At 41.4% G+C, this 20,929-nt stretch overlaps 1 protein-coding gene across 5 annotated transcripts in view; it reads left to right on the top strand.

Moving 5' to 3' along the window:
- Positions 1-1,590: 1,590 nt before the first annotated feature.
- The window catches only part of SLC35D2 (solute carrier family 35 member D2), a 58,506-nt gene continuing 39,167 nt past the window's right edge, over positions 1,591-20,929 (top strand). For 2 of the 5 annotated variants that reach the window (XM_069575738.1, XM_069575737.1), the window contains exons 1-3: positions 1,591-1,949; positions 10,355-10,388; positions 12,390-12,476. In XM_069575738.1, the coding sequence (XP_069431839.1) occupies positions 1,798-1,949; positions 10,355-10,388; positions 12,390-12,476 (273 nt within the window). In that variant the 5' untranslated portion in view covers positions 1,591-1,797. The remainder of the gene's footprint in view (positions 1,950-10,354; positions 10,389-12,389; positions 12,477-20,929) is intronic. The other 3 variants (XM_069575740.1, XM_069575739.1, XM_069575736.1) reach the window with 2 other exon arrangements.

Below are 20,929 nucleotides of genomic sequence, written 5' to 3' on the forward strand. Positions count from 1 at the left end.
TTTGGGTAATGTAGACTTCCTTTCTGGCTTTTTTAGTGCTAGTTATTTGTGCTGGGGTTGCAAAGAGTCGGACACCACTGAGCAACTAACACATCACATCACATCTTCAGTTCAGTTCACTCAGTCGTGTCCGACTCTTTGCAACCCCATGAACCACAGCATGCCAGGCCTCCCTGTCCATCACCAACTCCCGGAGTTTACCCAAACTCATGTCCTTTGAGTTGGTGATGCCATCTAACCATCTCACCCTCTGTCATCCCTTTCTCTTCCTGCCTTCAATCTTTCCCAACATCAGGGTCTTTTCAAATGAGTCAGCTCTTCGCATCAGGTGGCCAAAATATTGGAGTTTCGGCTTCAACATCAGTCCTTCCAATGAACACCCAGGACTGATCTCCTTTCTTATCAATACTAAAAATGTTCTTGGTCGTTGATTACCTCCAACAGAAAACTATTGCATGGCATAGCTTCAATCTCTATTTAACCTGAAAACTAGCTTTTCTAAAAAGTTGAGATTTCAAGTTTTTAAAATTACTTATTTAGAATGAAAATATGGGACATTTAATTGAAAGAATGTTAGAGCAGGTAGACTGGTCAGAGTAGGCAGTTCTGGGAGGCCCTCCTTGAATTAACATGAACAACAAACCGATGTTTAACTATAGAAAAGAAATAGGTAAGGGGAGAACCTGCCTTAACCCAAGAAAAGCCTGGAGACTTTGCACCCACTATACTCCTAGCCCCTCTACTAGGTACTTTCCGAAGATAAATGAAAATATACTGTCACACAAAAACTTGTACAGGAATGTTGGTGGAAGCCTTTTTTTGGTTAATAGCCCTAAACTGGAAACAACCAAACATGGCCACCACTTTCCTAGGGAATGGATAAACAAATTGTACTTACTCAACAATGAAGACTCAAACATGGGTAGGTCACAAAAACAATAAACTGGGCGACAAGAGCCTTGAAACAGTACATGTGCATTTATATGAGCTTTCTGAAAAGGCAAATCTAACCTACAGCAATATAAATCTGAATGCAGTGCCAGGGGGATCGACTTCAGTGGGACACAAAGGGCACTTTTTGGGGTGGTGGAAATGTTCTGTGCCTTGATTTGGGTGATTATACGGCTGTATGCATTTGTCAAAACAGCGGCTGTGGACTTGTAACATCTGCATTTCACCGTATGTAAATTAAACGTTCAGGTCGGTTCAGTCGCTCAATCGGGTACGACTCTGCAACTCCATGAACCGCAGCACGCCGGGCCTCCCTGTCCATCACCGGAGTCCCCCCAAAGCCATGTCCATTGAGTCTGTGATGCCATCCAACCTCTGTCGTCTTCTGTAGTCCCCTTCTGCCCTCAATCTTTCCCAGCATCAGGGTCTTTTCAGATGAGTCAGCTTTTCGCATCAGGTGGCCAAAGTATTGGAGTTTCAGCTTCAACATCAGTCCTACCAATGAACACCCAGGACTGAAAATACTATATATATATATTTTTTTTAAGGGCAAAACAAACCCTAAGTCTTAACGTTTTTCCCTAAGGCGGCAGTTTAGAGGAAGACAGGGTTTTTAAAAACTCTCCCAAACCCAGACAAGAGTCAGAGGGTGGTGCCTTTGACGACGAACTTGAGCCGAAGCCGCTCCTACGTGCGGGCAGCTTCGGGGCGCCGGGCGCGGGGCATGTGGGGTTCCCTCGGCGGCCCTTCCTGTTTCGGCCGCGCCTCCTCCTGCGCTGGCTGGGGGCGGGGACTGAACTGGGGTGGCGCGGGCCCGCGGGTGGCCCAGACGGGCGGCCGCGGGACATGACGGCCGGCGGCCAGGCCGAGGGCGCGGGCGCGGACCCCGCTTCCGCGCGGCTGCCTTCCCGGGTGGCCAAGCTACTGTCGGCCCTCTTCTACGGGACCTGCTCCTTCCTCCTCGTGCTGGTCAACAAGGCGCTGCTGACCACCTACCGGTGAGGCGGGAGCCTCGGGGCTGGGAGGAGAAGTCCGCGGGGGCGCCTGGCTGGGAGGAGAAGTCCGCGCAGGGCGGGTGCTGGCCGGACTCCGGACGTCCCGAAGCCGGGGAGATCCGCGGGGCTGCCGGCCCTCGTGCACTTCGGCGCACTCGGGTCAGCGGGTGGGTGGCAACGGCGAGCGGGAAGCCTCGCTGCTAACTCCGGAGCCAATTTGGGCGGCTAGTGCACTGAGCACGGGCCACGTATTCAGAGTCCGGACCTTTGCACTGTTCTGGAAACCAAACCGCAAGCTAGCAAGTCAGCGCGGGCGCACCTTACCGCAACTTACTGCTGCAAGACAGGAAGCGCACCTGTGCTTTCACGAGCACCACTGAGCTGAAATTAGCGATCCGAATGTGTCTTTCAAATGTAAGCTATTTCTACAAGTTTAGATATTCAACCATCAGAAGAGTCCTGAATGGATGAGTTTATTCGCATTGTTTGATCATTCATTCTCAAATTACCAGCATGTTCATGGGAAATTGAAGAAAACAAAATTTCGTATTCTCTCTCTCTCTCTTTTTTAATGAGTATGTAGTAAACCAGCAAATTTATGTTTCCTTGAACGTATTTGTAAAGAGAAAATCCTGTTTAATTCTGCTTTGGTTATATAGGCATCGAAAGGGTTGTAAATTTAGACCTAGCTCCACCAGATAATTACATCTCTGTAAATTATCTCCCAGAGCTCGGCATGAGCGGTCATAAGTGAGGGCTCCTTGTAGACTATACTGTGCTACAAGAATGTAAAATCAGAATTTTATAAAGAGTCCAAAGGTCTTCCCTGGTAGCTCAGTAGTAAAGAATCATCCTGCTTGGGCAGGAGACAGAGGTTCCATCCCTGGGTGGGGAAGATCCCTTGGAGAAGGAAATGGCAACCCACTCCAGTATTATTGCCTGGGAAATCCAATGGACAGAGAAGCCTGACAGGTTACAGTCCATGGGGTCATGAAAAGGGTGAACACTACTTAACAACAACAAAGAAACCTCAGAGTGTCTTCAGCCTCCTTATTTTAAACTAGCAGAAGCTGAAACCTAGGTGAGCTTGGCTGGTTCCACCTCTAACAGATATTTACTGAGCACCTACTAGGTGCCAGTCCCTGGCACCAGGGAAGCAGCTCCACCCTGTGGTGGAGTCCCCTACCTTATCAGTGGTAGAGGGAAGTAAGCAAGTGGGCTCATGAGTAAGCAAGGTGATTTCAGGTTTGCTGAGAGAGTTCCTGGGGTGGAGTGGTTGGTGGAGAGCATTCCACGAGTAAGCAAGGTGATTTCAGGTTTGCTGAGAGAGTTCCTGGGGTGGAGTGGTTGGTGGAGAGCATTCCACACAGAAGAAAATGTGCTGGAAGTGGGCATGAGCTTGGCCTACTGAGGGAGTAGAGAGAAGGTGATCTGGCTAGAACTGAATGAGCAAGTGGTCGGGGAGAGAGTGTTGAGATCGGTAGGATCAGATCCTTCATTCATTCAATAATATGCAATAGATACGTATCATAAAAAGAGACTGCTGTTAATAGGCTTTTGGGGAATGGCTGACAGATGTATCAGTTGAAGTTTGATGGTAAATCTCTCCTTTCTGCTCTTGACTGAGCAGTCTGCTCGCTAACTAGGACAGTCAATGAGTCCAAAAACATGCATCTTCTTGTTGGAAGCAGGGACCAGTAAACACTGGTTAAGTGCTTGGAAGATGAAGGACAGTGCTTGACCGAAAAGAATTATATGAGGCATCTCCTGCTCTAACCTTTCCATCTTTAAAATTTTGAGTTCCATGACTGAAGGAGGAAATTGTTTTTGTCTCAGCAAGGCAAAGCCCCTTATAACCTTATATGTTTCACATTTCCGTAATGTGATACACAGTTGGAGAGCCCTGTTCAAAAAACATTGTTTAGTCTCTCATCTCAGGATGCTTTCGGAGCATGTTTTGAGGCAGAGAGAGTTGGGGTTATTGGGTTATAACAATAAGCCATAGAAATCTGATCCAGACATTAACTGTTTGAGGATAGAATGTTGTGTTGTCGAGTAGAAGGAAGAACTTTTTGTAGTTACCTAGTTCACAGGATTATGGGAATGTAGCTCAGGGAATATTTTTTTTCTCTTCCAATTTGAGTAGATTGTGTCTGGTTGGAGTACCAGACTGATGAGCGGTCTTAGTTATATGTTAGTCTTAGGTCATTGAGAGAGAGCCTTGGAAGGACTTGGAATCAAACCCTGTTGGAGTGAGAAGGAAAAGAATCTGGGGGACAAGATGGGCTTTGATGGTTCAGCGCATGTAGCCCGAAGTCCTGAAGGGTGGAGAGAAAGACCAGGACTCCACTAAATGAGCCACAGAAGCTCAGGAGGCACTGCAAAGAAGAACACTAGCGCTGAACCATCAAAGCCTGTCGTGCCCCATGTTCCGTGTCGCTTCCATGGCTGTGTGCTCAGGGTGGCCCTGCCAGCCTCTCCAGTCCCTGTGCAGGATATCCACACTTAGTGCTGCAGCCCAGGTATTTCTGCCACGTCCACCCTCCAGGCGTCCCTTCTCTCCTGGTCTAGCCGGCGGGCCCCTCCCTGAAAGCCCCTAAGACTCCTTCCCAGCTCTTGCCTTGGCTGGTACTTACCTCACACAGCCTACCTTTTGCAACTTTCCTTCAGCATTGAGCGAGAAAAAATCACTTTGGGTGTGGCGGGGTTGACTTTAAGTTGATGATCACAAACCTCAAAACCAGCTCTTCTGCCACCTGCTAGTTTCTTCTGGAGCCTTGCTTTCCTTGTTTCAGAAATGTCTCCTTCCTGCTTTCTCTTTTACCCTGAAACCTTCCACACCCCCATCCTCCACTCTCCTCTGATGCTTCATTGAGGAAAATAGAAACTGTCAGATGAGGTCCCCTTTCTGCTGTGATGGAGGGAGTGCTTTATTCCTGTGGAGGGCCCAGCTCCCCATTTCTGGATGTCCCCTCCTCCTTGCTCCTTTCATTATCCTCTATTCTTCATCAGCCGCCTCTCTCTGTCAGCTTAAAACATGTTTAGGTTTCTCAAGCAAAAATAACCCTCCCTTGATCCACGTGGGTCCTCGTTTCTCTGATCCTTTCAGAGTCAGACTTTAAAAGGTTGTGTATACATACTATCTTCACTTCCTTGCATTCACTCCAAAAATAATTCAGTTTAAAAACTGGGTGTTATTTAAATATACAAATGTACAAAGAAGATGATAATAATAATTGTTCATATTCCCGCTATCTAGAATCAATATTTTGAATTTTTTAAAAGAAAAGTCATTCTGTGTGATCATTATAAAGTATTCAAACAAGAGAAAAATATCAGGGTAAAATTTTAAAAATTACTATAGTTGACATTAGGTAATAACTTCAGACATCTTTTAGATGATGGATTGGAGAAAGATAGGTTGAATTACTTTTTGTATAAAGTATATTTATAGATATAGCTACTTATTTGCTCATTTCTTTATAAATTATTTAATTCAAAAAGGAGTGGGAAATGAGTGGGGGGCTTTCATTTAATTATTCGATTGTTTGAGGATCACCAAAGTCCCCCTGAGCTTTCCTGGTGGTTCAAATGGTAGAGAATCTGCCTGCAGTGCAGGAGATTTAGGATCGATCCCTGGGTCAGGAAGATCCCCTGGAGAATGGAATAGCTACCCACTCCAGTATTCTTGCCTGGAGAATCCCATGGAGAGAGGAGTCTGTCGGACTATAGTCCATGGGGTTGCAAAGAATTCGACATGACTGAGCAATTAACACTTAAGTCCCTCTACCACTTTTATTATGAAAAGTTTCAAGCACACAGGAAAGTGGAAAGCAAAGTACACTGAACATTTGTACATACTCCACTGAAATTAAGTAATTAACGCTTTGCTATATTTGAGTGCTGAAGAATTGATGCTATTGAGTTGTAGTACTGGAGGAAACTCTTGAGAGTCCCTTGGACTGCAAGGACATCAAAACAGTCCATCCTAAAGAAAATCAACCCTGAATATTCCCTGGACAGACTTGCTGAAGCTGAAGCTCCAATACTTTGGCCACATGATGCGAAGAGATGACTCATTGGAAAAGACCCTGATGCTGGGAAGGCTAGAAGGCAAAAGGAGAAGAGGGCGGCAGAGGATGAGATGGTTAGATAGCATCACTGACTCAGTGGACATGAATTTGAACAAACTGTGAGAGATTTTGGAGGAAGAGAAGCCTGGTGTGCTGCAGTCCGTGGGGTTGCATGAACCATTGAATACATCATTCCTACATCATGACACTGCACTCTCAGATATTTCAACATACATGTGTATGCCTGTTCAGTCCTGTCTGACTCTTTGCGACCCCATGGACTGTAGCCTGACAGGCTCCTCTGTCCATGGGATCTCACAGGCAAGAATACTGGAGTGAGTTGCCATTTCCTTTTCCAGAGGATCTTCCTGACCCAGAGATGGAAACCACATCTCCTGTGTCTCCTGCATTGGCAGGTGGATTCTTTACCACTGAGCTACCTGGGATGCCCTATTTCAACATATGTCTCCTGAAATATGGATATTCTTTGACATTAGTACAATTTTTGCTCTTAGCAAACTTAACAGTAATCTCCTAAAGTAATCTAATACCAAATCTATAGTCATCCTAGTTGTCTCCAAGATGTTTTTATGATTGTTTTAAACATTTGAATCAAGATCCAGTTGAACTTCATGCAATGTATACAGATACATCTTTTTAGTTTATTTTAATCTAGAAAAGTTCCCCATCCACCTCTTCCCCCTGATTATTGTTGTTGTTTAGTCGCTAAGTTGTGTTCAACTCTTTGTGACCCCAGGGACTGCAGCCCGCCAGGCTCCTCTGTCCATGGATTTCCCAGGCAAGAGTACTGGAGTGGGTTGCCATTTCCTTCTCCACTTCCCCTTGATATTGGCTTTGAAATGCCTGACCCAGATGTGTTGTAAAGTGTCCCCTATTATGGATTGTTTGATTTATTTTTTGAAGTTTCACGTAACTTACTATTTTTTTAACTGAAAGTTAGATCTAAAGGCTTGATTACATTCAGATTAAACATTTTTTGGCTTTATACTAATAGTGGACCCTGTAAATTTCAGCTTGCATCATATGAGGGGTTGTAACACCATTAGTCATTCTGGCCGTGCTTGAAGGCTTTAAGGTGAGGGCTGCAAGTTGCCTGTATGTATGAAATTTAGTTTTAATTGAATTGAATGGAGGGAAGAGAAATTAGAGTTCAATGAAAAGAATTGTTGACTTTCAAGTATGTTTCTTCAGTTTCTGACCGTATGTATGGCTTCTCTGCTATGAAGCATGACACCTGTGTACTTCTTCCTATCTCCCCTCCCCTCCATGTCCTCTTCTATGGTGTAGCATCCTGTTGTATAAGTATAATCCCGCAGTTGTTTGAATCTGGTCTGTGTTAAATGAATACCGTAGTCAGTAGCCTTTCGCAGTGTCTCCACTCCAGAGTTCAGTATTTTGGTTTGACTCGTAAGTGGTGGATTCCATTGCAGGGTAGCGTTTTTATGGAGAGTTCATGGCTGCTGTGTTGATCGTGTTGAATATTCTTAACAACTTTTTCTGCAACAAATGTGCTTTTAGATCTGGAGAGTTTGCTTCTTTTCCTCATGCAAAGGAAACACATTTGCCTTTTTTCTCTTTGAATTATTTTCTCTCTTTATTGAGAGAAAACAGCACAGAAATTAGCCCTTTCTGGTGGTATCTATCTTCGAAATCTGTTTATCTTTGGGAATGTATCTTTTTCCTGTTCAGTCACTGTGATTACTTCGTCTTGGTAATTCATTTTTCAGCAGCAGTCGTTTCCTTCCGTGTTGTTTCTGAATTACTCATACGGCAGTTATGTTTTCTTCCTCAGTTGGTTTCCTTAGATCTGTGCTTCCCTTTTCATCTCAATTGTTTGCTTTGTCATCTCAATTTTGAGCTGTTGGTTTTGTTGATATCTTCTTATTAAGGTGTTCTGTAGCTGGAAACAGTTAAAAAGCTGCCTTCTCTCCTTGTGTTACATTCTCTTCCAGGCTGAGCTCTTTGTGTTCCTTCCATAAGCCTTTTGTTGTTGTTTTACTGTTTGTTTCTGTTCTAGTCTTATTATTTTGCTTGATGTTGCAAGTTGTATCGGAGAAAGCAATGGCACCCCACTCCAGTACTCTTGCTTGGGAAATCCCATGGACGGAAGAGCCTGGAAGGCTACAGTCCGTGGGGTCGCTAAGAGTCGGACACTGACTCTGAGCGACTTCACTTTCACTTTTCACTTTCATGCACTGGATAAGGAAATGGCAGCCCACTCCAGCGTTCTTGCCTAAAGAATCCCAGGGACGAGGGAGCCTGGTGGGCTGCCATCTATGAGGTCGCACAGAGTCAGACACGACTGAAGCGACTTAGCAGCAGCAGCAGCAGCAGCAGGTTGCATTCCTGGGCAAGGAGACTCTCAGATTCGAGGAAAGTATTCTGGGCACTGCTCTTGGGACCCACTCCTGTGGGAGAGTGAGGGAAGCAGGATTAAGAAGAGAGAGAAGCTGGGCTATGCTTCATCGCAGCAGAGCCTTATCCCAGGATCGCTGGAGCTGGAGAGGCTCAACAAAGTTGTCTTGAATTGGGTCAAGTGCCCTTGGCCTTTATACCTCTGTACAGACGTACAGGCTTGGAACACAGGCTGGTCTCAGGGAGTTGGGGGCTGTTGGCAAGGCAGCTTTCTCTCGCTGAGGATGCTCTTGGGAAACTGGGGAATGAAGGCTTCAGTCCAGAAGCAGATGTCTGGGTGGCACATGCGGCATCCATTAGCGTTCATTTTATTTTCATGGTGGCACTGTCCAGTCATTCTGTTTTCTTTGACAAGGTAGGTTAGTTCCTTATTCTCTTCTCACCCTATCTGAAATAGATATATTTCCCTGTGACATGCAGTTTAGGGGATGAGGTGGTGTTGTTGTTGTTGGTGGTTTTTTGAGTGATATTCCCTCTTTTTAGTAGCTGGACAGAATGACTGGGAGCCAGTGAAGGGCTGGACAGTGAGTGAGCCTGGCAAGGGGATGTGCTGCCTTGTAAAGTATGGTATTAGGTAGGGAGTAACCTTCTGTATCCAGTTGCCTGGTGCCATTTGTTAAAAGACCGACTGTCTTTTTCCTTCTTCTCTGTGTGGTCATCGTTGTCATGAGTCAGGTTTCCATGTGGGTGTGTATCTGTCCTCGTCTCTGTTTTCATGCATTGTCTGGTTAGAATATCATTGTGCAAATACCACACTCTCTCATTTGTTGTGACTTTAAAATCAATCCTGGAAAATTCCCTGGTGGTCCAGTCGTTAGGGCTCTGCGATTCCACTGCAGAGTATGGGTTCAGTCCCTGGTCTGGGAACTAGTATTCCAGCATGCTGCAGCCAAAAAAACAAAGAAAGAAAGAGAATACTGGCATCCAGCAGAATCAGTCCTCCAACGTTTTTTCTTCATGATTATCTAAGATCATGTTTGCTTTTGCCTTGAAGTTCAGTTTCAGGGTCAATACAAAATACCTGTTCTTGTTTATAAAGAGAGGTTTGAGTTTGTGGATAATTGTTCACTACAATATTGATTCTAATCCATGAACTTTATTTAGGGCTTCTTTCATTTTTTAAACATAGATTTATGGGTTTCTATGTAGAGGTAGTTCTTGGAAATATTTTATTAGATTTGTACCTGGGTATATTATTTTGAAGAAAGGAAACCAGTATAATGAATCTCCATGTAGCCATCAACCAGTTTCAACAAGCTTGTTACATTTATATTGCTCCTCTTCTCAACTCCAATATCTCCCCCCAGATTATTATGAATTTCTAAAGGATAAGAAGTACTATTTTGTTTTTTTTTTAAAAACCACCACAATATCATTTCATGCTTAAAAAAGTAAAAATATTTTTTTATTACCATGAAATACCCAGTTAGTATTATTTGATGTTTTTGGGTGCTATTGCAAGTGAACACCTTTAAAATTATTATGTTCTTTGTGTCTTTATGGTATATAGACCTAGAAGTGATTTTTTTTTCACATGTTCATCTTCTATCCAGTAACTTTGCTAAAGTTATTTATTAATTCTAGTCATTTATCCCCAGATTACTTTGACTTTCTACATATACAACTGTGTTATTAATATGACAGTCTGCCTCAGAGGAAATAGAAGTTTGCCCAGTTTAGCAATGATCAGTTTAAAAAATGGAAAAGAAATGAACAATGAACAAATTAGATGTTTTCTCTAAGACAGAAAAAATAGTCTAAGACCTTTTAATAACCTTTTAGTAAGTTTGATAAGCTTTTAATAACATAAACTTTTAATACCTCCCATCATTCTGTGTTGTATATTGTTTTCAAATCTTTTCATCAGTTGCTAAAATTGTCATTCTATATTTTTTGTAGTTTCCCATCACCAATTGTTCTTGGAGTTGGACAGGTAAGTGAAAAATGATAAATTAACCTCTTAATTATTTGTTAGTACATATGATAAAATTGTAAGTGCTTTTGTTTAAGACTGTGGTTTACGAATTTGTTCAGTTGGCAGAGGACTGTGGTGCTTTGGGTGAGACAACATGAAGTATTGATACATTTCATTTCATTTTACAATTTAGGAATAGTTGTATTTGTAGGAAAAATGACTAATTCTAACTTCCTTAATAGAATTTAATTACTGTAAAGTAAGGGGGCAGCAGACTGAAAGCCTCCAGGGTCTGCTGGGTTACAGATGAGTGTGCACAGTTGAAGTCACTGTGCTTGTTTAAGAAAAGGATTGGGGGCATGAGGTGAGGCTCACTAGGAATCAGGGAAATTTTATTTTCACAGCAAACCTCCCAATTTGTAAATGGTGGCAACAGATTCATATTTTTCCATAAAACTCTCTATGGGCCAAACTAAACAGGTTTGCAGTTTCCTTCCTGAACTTCGTGATGTTTGTTCTCAAATGTAAGGATAAGCTTGGATAAACTTTCAAACTTACCCACATTTGGCTGTTTCTGAAATTTTCTATTAATATTATTTTGTGACTTGCTTACATTTTTTTTTTGGTCATATGCTAGTAATTTCTAGTAGACAAATGTTAACAGGTACTGAAGGTGTTTTTGTTGTCGTTTTTCTTTAGTTTACAGGAAGGAAAAAATTATTAAAATTATTATCTGTTAACTAAATTTTAAATAGTGAATCTGGAATTTATACAGATAAACATTATTCTAGTTAAATGTTTTGCTAATAAGATACTCTTTGCACATCATTTTAGGGTGTAAAAATAAGGAAACAGTGCTTCCTTAAGGTAATAAAAAATATACAGATAAACATTATTCTAGTTAAATGTTTTGCTGATAAGATACTCTTTGCACATCATTTTAGGGTGAAAAAATAACAAGGAAACAGTGTTTCCTTAAGATAATAAAAAATATATCTTTATGGTTCAGTGTGAAAGTATGTTTGAAGAAGTACTTTAAAAGATCAATAGTATGTGGTAATACACCCTATGTAATGCCCAAGGCAAATAAATTCACTGTCTTGTACTTAATTAAGGAAAAAACCTTTCTGATGTGCAGTTTGTAAGGGAAGAAGCCAGTAGACCAAATTTTAAAAATTTGAGTTGCAGAATAGTTTACATACTGTTGGTATATTTCTGTTAAGAATTATAAGGTAAGTCATAAATACAAACTACAATTATTATTCAGAGTGGGCTGGACTTATATAAATCTATCATAAGTATCTGTACACTCAGGCTCGAGGTTTAGGACAACAATCATGTTGAAGGAGTCCTTATGTTTTTGCATCCTAATATGGAGAAAAGTGAATAAATTCTAAAATTTGCATAGAAAGATGGTATTAAAACTATTTATTTCATAATAATATTCTGGAGTATTCCTGATATACCTGGTGTAACCAGCTGAATAGCATTTGAATGAGATATTTTTTGTAACACTGGCTAGGTGGAGAGAAAATGTCTTCTGTGTTATAGAAATTGTGTACTTTACAAAATATGTTTATGTGTGGAATTTGCCTCCCTTCCCCCGCCTCCTTTCACCCCAACACTTACTTTATGGGGGAGGGTGACCATATGCTCCGTACCTGGGAGGTATGTATGGTTCAAGATCAAGACGCAGCCTCACTGACTGTGGTCACACTGGTCTGTTTGGGGCACACCATTGTTTTTTCCCTCTGTTCTTGTTCCTTGAGCCGCTTGAGATCACGTGTATATGTGTGAGTCTATTTAATGTTATACTTTTTGCCTATAGTTTTAATGCAATCTATGCAGTGACAAAAAAAGTTAATATTTTAAGGAATAATAATTTTTTTTGGAACCTAGAAAATAGATTTTTCTGATACATATGTTTTTGGTGAATCTCTTTTCTTCTGATGATGTATTTGTACCTCAAATAGTCTTTCTAGATATTTTGCTGAAGTTTTTCTCTTCCGTTTTCTTTAGATGGCAGTTACCATAATGATACTATACGTGTCCAAGCTAAATAAAATAATTCAGTTTCCTGATTTTGATAAGAAAATTCCTACAAAGGTATGTGATGGAAAGTACACATAGCTCTGTTGGAAGATGTGAAAATGCTATAAAATTACAAATTGATCTTAGAGTACAGGTCCATTTCCATATACCCTGTGCTTCCTGCTGGTTAGAAACTTTTTAATAAAGATTTCATATCATTCAGTGGTCCACTAATGTAAAATGATAGTAAAAATGTGTGCTTAGCAATGGATATTAAGTAAATACTATGTGTCTTCTGAAACAGGAAAACTCTCTAACAGAAATTGTCAAGCTTGTTTGGTAAAGGACCAAATAGCAAATAATTAGACTCTGTGGGCCAGACTGTCTCTCTTGCAGCTATTCAGCTTTGTTCTTTGAAAGCAGCTGTAGATGATATGTGTATAAATGAATCGATGTAGTTGTGTTCTGCTGCTGCTAAGTCGCTTCAGTCGTGTCCGACTCTGTGCAACCCCATAGACGGCAGCCCACCAGGCTCCTCCGTCCCTGGGATTCTCCAGGCAAGAACACTGGAGTGGGTTGCCATTTCCTTCTCCAATACATAAAAGTGAAAAATGAAAGGGAAGTCGCTCAGTCGTGTCTGACTCTTGGTGACCCCATGGACTGGAGCCTACCAGGCTCCTCCATCCATGGGATTTTCCAGGCAAGAGTACTGGAGTGCGATGCCATCGCCTTCTCCAAGTTGTGTTCTAATAAAACTTTATTTGCATAAATAGAAGATGAATTAGATTTATCTCTTGGGCCCTCCCAGTTTGCTGATCTCTGCTTTAAATTTTCATTTTTAGCTTGGGTAGATAAAACCTGTGAGTGGAATAAAGAGTAAATACAATTTGATATACATAGTTTGGTTTTTTTTTCCCCATGGTAGAACTACAAACAGGAGACCTGCCATTTCTTCCTGGATATGTGGAATGAAACTAATTTTATTGAATAGTTGCTAGGTGCCAGGCATGAGGCCAGACATTTAATTCCTAGAACAATCCCCTACGACCGGTGGTATTAAATTGATCATGGTGACATTTTTTTTTTTTTTAGTTTTTTATTTTTTAAATTTTAAAATCTGTAATTCTTACATGCATTCCCAAACATGAACCCCCCTCCCACCTCCCTCCCCATAACATCTTTCTGGGTCATCCCCATGCACCAGCCCCAAGCATGCTGGATTTAGGGAGGTTAAATCAGATTGCAGTTCCTTGAAAGTAAAGAGTTCACGTGGTTTGTTCCTCCATGTCTCTAAGGCCTGGAAAAACTTTGGCATCTAGCTCTGGATTATTCATCAGGCTGACTAAACATGCTTAAGGTGTCATCACTCAGTCGTGTCCGACTCTTTGTGATCCCATGGACTGTAGCCTACCAGGCTCCTCTGTCCATGGGATTTTCCAGGCAAGAGTACTGGAGGGTGCCATTTCATCAATAATCAGGGACATCCACAAACAGAGAAAAACAAACCACTGAAGTGTAGGAAAGGTATTAACCCAGTCATCATAAGAAAAATCAGAATATTGTTGGGCTTGCCTACATTTAGTTTATGATATAGTTTTAAATGCTTTAAACAATTGTGAAATATCTAGACATAGGAAAAAAAGACATCATCCATGAATGTGTAGTTGAATGAATAATTACCCTTGTAATCATTACCTAGGTCATGAGATGGGGTCACAGAATCCTTATGTATTATTCTGACTTTTGTCCTAATGATTTTCTTGAGTTCTTTGTAAGTTTTCTAAGTTTGTATGTATACTTGAATTTAGTTTTGCCTGTTTTTGGAGGTTATATAAAGGGAATTAAACTATATATATTTTTGTATCTTGCTTTCAGTTTATTATGATGGTAAGATTCATCTACACTGTTGTGTGTAGCTGTATTCTTTTATTTTCTTTGTATAAATATAACTTTTCTGTTTTACTGTTTATGGTAATTGGAGCTGTTTCTGGTTTGGGCACTAGAAAAATAAAAAGTACTGTTCTGAATGTACTGAGAGTTGGATCTTGATGCCCGATGTATTAGTCAGATAAGGCTCCCATAACAAAATACCATAGACTAGGTGGCTTAAAAAAAAAGGAATTTATTTTCTCACACTTCTGGAGACAGGAAGTCCAAGATGAAGGTGCTGATAGGATTGGTTTCTGGTGAGAGTTCTCTTCTTGGCATATAGACAGCTGCCTTCTCACTGTGACCTCATGTGGCCTTTATGCCGTGCCTGTGCACTCCTGGTGTGTCTCCCTCTTCTTATAAGGACACAGGTCCTATTGGATTAGGACCCCATACTTACTAGCTCAGTTCAGTTCAGTCGATCAGTTGTGTCCGACTCTTTGCGACTCCATGAGTCACAGCACGCCAGGCCTCCCTGTCCATCACCAACTCCCGGAGTTCACTCAGACTCACGTCCATCAAGTCAGTGATGCCATCCAGCCATCTCATCCTCGGTCATCCCCTTCTTCTCCTGCCCCCAGAGTCTTTTCCAATGAGTCAACTCTTTGCGTGAGGTGGGCAAAGTACTGGAGCTTCAGCTTTAGCATCATTCCTTCCAAAGAAATCCCAGGACTGATCTCCTTTAGGATGGACTGGTTGGATCTCCTTGCAGTCCAAGGGACTCTCAAGAGTCTTCTCCAACACCACAGTTGAAAAGCATTCATTCTTCGGCACTCAGCCTTCTTCACAGTCCAACTCTCACATCCATATATGACCACTGGGAAAACCATAGCCTTGACTAGACAGACCTTAGTCGGCAAAGTAATGTCTCTGCTTTTGAATATGCTATCTAGGTTGGTCATAACTCTTCTTCCAAGGAGTAAGCGTCTTTGAGTTTCATGGCTGCAGTCACCATCTGCAGTGATTTTGGAGCCCCCAGAAATAAAGTCTGACACTGTTTCCACTGTTTCCCCATCTATTTCCCATGAAGTGATGGGACCAGATGCCATGATCTTCATTTTCTGAATGTTGAGCTTTAAGCCAACTTTTTCACTCTCCACTTTCACTTTCATCAAGAGGCTTTTTAGTTCCTCTTCACTTTCTGCCATAAGGGTGGTGTCATCTGCATATCTGAGGTTATTGACATTTCTCCCGGCAATGTTGATTCCAGCATGTGTTTCTTCCAGCCCAGCGTTTCTCATGATGTACTCTGCATAGAAGTTAAATAAGCAGGGTGACAATATACAGCCTTGATGTATTCCTTTTCCTATTTGGAACCAGTGTGTTGTTCTGTGTCCAGTTCTAGCTGTTACTTCCTGACCTGTATACAGATTTCTCAAGAGGCAGGTTAGGTGGTCTGGTATTCCCATCTCTTTCAGAATTTTCCACAGTTTATTGTGACCCACACAGTCAAAGGCTTTGGCATAGTCAATAAAGCAGAAATAGATGTTTTTTCTGGAACTCTCTTGCTTTTTCCATGATCCAGCAGATGTTGGCAATTTGATCTCTGGTTCCTCTGCCTTTTCTAAAACCAGCTTGAACATTAGGAAGTTCACAGTTCTCATATTGCTGAAGCCTGGCTTGGAGAATTTTGAGCATTACTTTACTAGCATGTGAGATGAGTGCAATTATACGATAGTTTGAGCATTCTTTGGCATTGCTTTTCTTTGGGATTGGAATGAAAACTGACCTTTTCCAGTCCTGTGGCCACTGCTGAGTTTTCCAAATTTGCTGGTATATTGAGTGCAGCACTTTCACAGCTTCATCTTTCAGAATTTGAAGTAGCTCAACTGGAATTCCATCACCTCCACTAGCTTTGTTCATAGTGATGCTTTCTAAGGCCCACTTGACTTCACATTCCAGGATGTCTGGCTCTAGATGAGTGATCACACCATCGTCATTATCTGGGTCATGAAGATCTTTTTTGTATAGTTCTTCTGTGTATTGTTGCCACCTCTTCTTAATATCTTTTGCTTCTTTTAGGTTCATACCATTTCTGTCCTTTATCGATTCCATCTTTGCATGAAATGTTCCCTTGGTGTCTCTAATTTTCTTGAAGACATCTCTAGTCTTTCCCATTCTGTTCTTTTCCTCTATTTCTTTGCATTGATTGCTGAAGAAGGCTTTCTTATCTCTTCTTGCTATTCTTTAGAACCCTCACTTAACCTCAATTACCTCCTTCCAGGCCCTATCTTACCTGCAGTCACCTGGGGTCTAGGGCTTCAAGATGTGAGTTTAGAGCAGACACAGTTCAGTCCAAAACAGCACATGTGCATGTCGTTTCTTTGGGAGGCTTATCACGAAGTGAAACTGCTGACTCCTAGAGTGAGCGTATTGTCGCCTTGAAAAGATAATGGCAAACTGTTCTCCCAAGTGGTTATACCAATTCACACTCCTGATAAAAGTGTATGAAAGTCCCTATTGCTCCTCATTCTTGCCAATGCTGGGTGTGTAATGACATCTTCTTGGCTTTTATTTGCATTTCCCTGGTTATTAATGAGATTGAGTGCCTTTTCATTTTTTAGTGCCCATTTGGATATCCTCTTCTCTGAAGTACTTGTTAAGACTTGTGCCCATTTTTCTGTTGGGTTTATGTCTTTTTCTTACTGATCTGTGTAGGAGTTTAAAAAATATATTAATGATAGTCCTCTTGTTAGTTATTGTAGCATTACAAATATATTTTCCCCTTCTGTGACCTGTCTTTTCATTTTCTTTATTATGTATTTATCTTGTATTTCTTTATCATGTATTCCTTATCATGAAAAAGAATCTTAATTTTAAAACAGTTATATTTTATCAGTCTTTTCCTTAATAATTAATCACTATATTTCTTACTTAGGAAATTCTTCCCCATCCTGAGATTATAAAGATATTTTTCCAGACAAAAAGTATATTGTTTTTCAGAATTAGGTTTTTAATCTGTTTGGGAGTTGATTTTTGTGAATGGTGTGAGGTAATGGTCCAATTTCATTTATTTTTTTCCAATTAGGTACTCAGTTGTCACAGAATCAGCTGAGAAGTTTATCCTTAATGTTGTGCCACTTATGTCATGATGCTGTTGTTTCTGGACTCTCCATGCTTTTCCGTTTGTCTGTGTTTCTGCACTCTTTCCTCACAGTCATAATTACTATTGCTTTATGCAAAGTCCCTTGTGGCTCAGCTGGTAAAGAATCCACCTGCAATGTGGAAGACCTGGGTTTGATCCCTGGGTTGGGAAGATCCCCTGGAGAAGGGAAAGGCTACCCATTCCAGTATTTTGGCCTGGAAAATTCCAGGAACTATACAGTCCATGGGGTTGCAAAGAGTCAGACACGACTGAGCGACTTTCATGATGCAAAGTCTTGCTGTCTGATAGAGCAAGTCTTTGGCTCCAGAATTCCTGGTTCTTCACATTTTTAGATGAATATTAGAAGCACATTGTCAATTTTCAGGGAAAATAACCTTTATGGATTTTGATTGGGATTGCATTGAAGGTCTAAAGCAATTTGGAGTGAATTGACCTCTTTAAAGTGTTGCATCTTACAATCTATGTACATGGTATACGTAAAAGTGAAAGTGTGGGCGCTCAGTTGTGTCCATCTCTTTGTGACCGCACAGATTGAAGCCCGCCAGGCTCCTTTGTCCATGGAATTCTCCAGCCAACAACACTGGACTGGGTTGCCATTCCCTTCTTTAGGAGATCTTCCTGATCCAGGGATCAAACCTAAGTTTCCTGCATTGCAGGCAGATTCTTTACCATCTGAGCCACCAGGGAAGCACATACTCCCTTTTCAATTGTCCTCAGTAAAGTTTTATAATTTTCTCTATATATGTGCGTGTGTTAGTTGCTCAGTCATGTCTGACTCTGCAACCCCATGAGCTGTAGCCCTCCAGGCTCTTCTGTCCATGGAATTCTCTAGGCAAGAATACTAGAGTTGGTTGCCATAGAGTTCTAATATTTTTTGTTAGAAGTAGATTTTGTTGTTGTTATTGTTGCATATATCATTTAAACACGGAAATTTCCTAGTGTCTAGTGTTAGGACTCTGCAGTTCCATTGCAGATGGCACAGGTTTGATCCCTGGTCAGGAACTAAGATCCCGAATGCTGCAAGGCATGGGCAAAAAAAGATTATTTGGAAAGTTAGAGGTATGTTGACTTAAAATTGTTCACAAACCTTAAATTTCTGAATTGCAGTTTATTCAGCGGGAATTTTTAGGACTTCAAGCCTGGGAGGCAGCACCTCAAGTAATTGTGAGAGAACCTCTCTGAGGAGTTGAGGCAGGGAGCTAGGACATACAGGAGTTTGTAACAAAGTGAAGATCGTCTGAACTTCAAACAATTACTGTTAATTAAAGAAAACCAAATATGTTAACTTAAGGTATATAGCAGTTTTCTGTGTACAAGAAGATGCAAAATCTGGGCTTGGAAATCATTCCTGTGATATGCACCTCAGCTATCTGGGCCAGTATCCTGTTTTCATGTCCCAAATTTCCTTAAGTCTCATGTGGGAGCAACTGCAGTCTGATGGCTCCTATATGGCAGGTTTTCTTTCCTTCCTGAGTTCCCTTAGGCCTCAGCAGCTCACCATAGGCTGTGGCTGCACAGGTGGTGGCTGCAATAGCTGATGACCTTTGTTTAGTGATATAGCATGAAATAGCCCATTTCTCAGGTGCACATGTTCATCTTTCTTTTGTATATTGTTTTTGTATCTGCAACATTCTTTCATTTCTTTTACTTGCTTTCTTGTATAGCATAGCACCTACAATTCAGTGTTAGAAATGTAAATCCTGGGCATTTTGGTCTGATCTCAAAGGGAAAGCTTTTAATATTTCGCCATTAAGTATGTTGTTTGCTGGGGGTTTATTTGAGATGCCTTTTATCTATGTTCTAGTTACCTTTTGCTGTTAGGACATAGACCCTACCTCTGGATGGAAAGTGAAAGTGAAAGTGGTTCAGCCGTGTTTGACTCTTCACGGCTCCATGGACTGTATAGTCCATGGAATTCTCCAGGCCAGAATACTGGAGTGGGTAGCCTTTCCCTTCTCCAGGGGATCTTCCCAACCCAGGGATCGAACCCAAGTCTCCCACATTGCAGGCAGTTTCTTCACCAGCTGAGCCACAAGGGAAGCCTACCTTTGGATGGAAGGGAGTATGAATGTCACATTTTTAAGAGCATGTGAGAATGGAGATACTGTTACAGTCATTATCTCTGATTATGGATTTGTCCATTTCTCTCAGTATTTGTTAGGTTATTTTGTTTTGTTTTCTGTATTATGAGACTGCATGATTAAGTGCGTAGGTTTTTTTTTTTTTTTTGTCCCACTACGCAGCATGTGGGAATCTTAGTTCCCTGACCAGCGATCGAACCCATGCCCCCTGCAGTGGAAGCACAGAGCTCTAACCAGTGGACTGCCAAGGAATTCCCATAGGTGCCTAAAATTTTAAGTTAGTTAAACCTTCCTGGTGCATTAAAGTGTTTAATTGTACGAGGTGGAACTCTTGTTTCAGTTCTTTCAGTGTTTCCCTGGAATCCAAAATAGGCATGCCTACCTTACCAAATTATAATGGTGAATGTGTTCTCCCTGTCAACAATACAAGGACTTTCACTCCATTTCTTTTTCCTCCCAACTTATATGCTCTTGCCACTAAGTGCTTTAACACTCTAAATCTCATAATACATTTTAATTTTCTTTTAAGAAAATGTCCATTTATATTTACTGCTTCCTTTGTTTTTCTTTCCTTTGTGGATCTCACACTTGCCGTTTTCCTCCTGACTCCAACTACCTTCTTTAGAATTTACTGATGGTCTGCTTAAATTCTCTTCAGTTTTGTCTGAAAAAGGGGAAAAAAATTCCTTTGTTTTTGAAATATATTCTTGTTTGAATTCGGCTTTGGCAGAGCTTCAGAGATGTAATTCTGCTATCTCTGGCTTCCATTGTTTCTCTCTGGGTTTCTGTTCCCCCTTTACTTTTGACCTAGGAATTCCTCACTATCTTCCTAGCCCTTTCATGCCTTATGAAGGTTTTAAATTATTTTACCTAGCATTTTTAATTGTTTTCAGCAGTGGTATTAGCACAAATAATTTTGCCCATGGTTACCAGAAACTGGAAGTCAGTACTGCCTTTATTTTGAATTCTATGTGGTAGTAGGGGCAACTGATTCTCTTCAATATCTAAGAACCTCTGAAACTGTAATATCACCAGCTGTATGGTTGAGTCTGGAGAAGGCAATGGCACCCCACTCCAGTACTCTTGCCTGGAAAATCACATGGATGGAGGAGCCTGATAGTCTGCAGTCCATGGGGTCGCTAAGAGTCGGACGCGACTGAGTGACTTCACTTTCACTTTTCACTTTCATGCATTGGAGAAGGACATGGGACCCCACTCCAGTGTTCTTGCCTGGAGAATCCCAGGGTTGGGGGAGCCTGGTGGGCTGCCGTCTATGGGGTTGCACAGAGTCGGACAGGACTGAAGCGACTTAGCAGCAGCAGCAACATGATTGAGTCAGTTGTACACTGTTAACCAGAACATTGTTGACCAGAAAAAAACACACAACCTGAAAGTTGAGAATTATGTTTTAT

This window comes from Ovis canadensis, chromosome 2 (assembly GCF_042477335.2).
Source record: "Ovis canadensis isolate MfBH-ARS-UI-01 breed Bighorn chromosome 2, ARS-UI_OviCan_v2, whole genome shotgun sequence".
NCBI classification, from domain to species: domain Eukaryota; kingdom Metazoa; phylum Chordata; class Mammalia; order Artiodactyla; family Bovidae; genus Ovis; species Ovis canadensis.